This window comes from Pteropus medius, unplaced genomic scaffold (genome assembly GCF_902729225.1).
Source record: "Pteropus medius unplaced genomic scaffold, Ma_sr-lr_union100, whole genome shotgun sequence".
NCBI lineage: Eukaryota > Metazoa > Chordata > Mammalia > Chiroptera > Pteropodidae > Pteropus > Pteropus medius.
In genome coordinates, this window is record NW_024352839.1 from 144,161 (window position 1) to 146,149 (window position 1,989).

General features: G+C 36.3%; 1 protein-coding gene across 1 annotated transcript; it reads left to right on the forward strand.

The window, feature by feature from the left end:
- Positions 1-403: 403 nt before the first annotated feature.
- On the forward strand, positions 404-1,342 carry LOC120592485 (zinc finger protein 461-like; the record flags this gene model as incomplete). The annotated part of the gene is given in 3 exon segments (XM_039850210.1): positions 404-935; positions 938-1,070; positions 1,072-1,342. Coding segments are annotated over 3 exon segments (936 nt in total), but the record flags the coding sequence as incomplete, so codon positions are not given.
- Between the last annotated feature and the right edge of the window lie 647 nt (positions 1,343-1,989).

Consider the following 1,989-nt stretch of genomic DNA (forward strand, 5'->3'; position numbering starts at 1 on the left):
TTTTTGTAACATAAAGCCAGCAGTTAAAATGTGTTTCTTATCTTTCAGGTTTGGTATTCAAGTGTGAACCCAAGACTTTATCTCCAAGAAGGGACATTTGTGAAACAGAATCATCTCAATGGGCTGTCATGGAACCATTTAAAAGCCATAATTCTGAGAAATTCATTTTCAGAGATATTTTGGAAGACAAAAGTCAGTTTGAGAGACAACAGGAACACCAGGAGGACTATTTTGGGCAATTTATTATCAACCATGAACATAAGCCCATTTTTAGCCAATATACTTTATTCATTCAGGAATTTTATAATAGAGAGGAAATCTTCTAATGTAAAGAATGTAGGAAGAACTTCAGTTATCATTTATTCTTTAATCACAAAAAAATTCATTCTAAAAAAAATTTTTTTCTGAATGTAAGGAATGTTGGAAGGCCTTTATTCCTTGCTCACAACTTAATCAACATCTGAGAATTTATAATGGTGATAAACACTGTAAATGTAAAGAATGTGGGAAGGCCTTTAATTATGGCCCAGAATTTATTCTACATCAGAGAATTCACACAAGTGAGAAACCCTATGAATGTAAGGAATGTGGGAAGGCCTTTAGATGGCCATCACAACTTACTCAACATCAGAGACTTCATATTGGTGAAAAACCTGATGAATGTAAGCAATGTGGGAAGGCTTTTATTCATGGCTTCCAACTTACTGAACCTCTGAGATGCCAAACTAGTGAGAAACCCTATGAATGTAAAGAATGTGGGAAGACTTTTAGCCATTGTTCACACTTTACCAAACATCAGGGAATTCATACTGGTGAGAAACCCAACGAATGTAGAGAATGTGGAAAAGTCTTTAGCTACCCCTCCAGCTTCTCTCACCATCAGAAAATTCATTCTGGCAAAAAAAACCTTTATGAATGTAATGAATGTGGGAAGGCCTTTGTGATGGCTTACAATTTACCCTACATTGGAGGATTCATACTGGTAAGAAACCCTATGAGTGTAAAGAATGTGGAGAAACTTTTAGACAGTGCTCACACCTCAAAAGACATCAAAGAATTCATACTAGTGAATGAATGTGTGATATGTGGTAAGGCATTTAGACTTCATTCACACTTTATTCACTATCAGAGAAGTCATACTGGCGAGAAGCCCTATAAATGTAAGGAGTGTGGGAAGGCCTTTGGCTATCTTTTAAGCTTCTCACATCATCAGAGAATTCATTCTGGAAATAAACCTTATGAATGTGGTAAGGTTTTTAATCATGGCTTAAAATTTAAATTACTTCAGACACTTTGTACCAATGAGATACCAGTGAGGTTTCCTCTCCTCATCCTAATCTAACCTCATGAAATTATTTTTGGATATATACATTTTTTTTTTCTTTAAGGAAGAAGTTGGTAAAATACTGAATTTCATTAGTGCCGCATCCTCTTTCTACTCTACTGTGTGAAAAGGTCCGGAGATGGGGACAGAGGCTTCAAGGAATGCATCGTCAAGAACGAGGACGTGGCATGTGTTTAGGGATAATTGGTTTCTTAGGAATGATCTTATTAATAGGGGGAATTTGGGTAGCACAAATTCCAGTAAGTGTAAACACTGTACAAATGGATTTCCTCAAAATTGGCTCTGAGGAAAACATAGTAAATTCTCTGCGTATAGAATCAGCTCTAGTCACCCTGACGTGTCCAGAATGCGTAAACCCTTTATTTGAACAATTATTAAGAGAAATTCCTTTTGACGCGCCTCTTAAAGATGTTATGAATAAATTATAACAAGCTGAATTACTAGAACCAGTTTATACTCCTGTTCCCACGCAGTTAGTAGAAAAATTAGTAAAGGATAAGAAATTTACTCATAAGCCTGTGCCTACTATGGAAGGGCCTCCTTTTGTGGCCTACTGGATAAATGGAAAACTCTGGTATCCACCTAGGGGGGCTAATAATATGAAAAGATTACCTGATCTTCCTTTGCCTTATACAGGAGCTTAT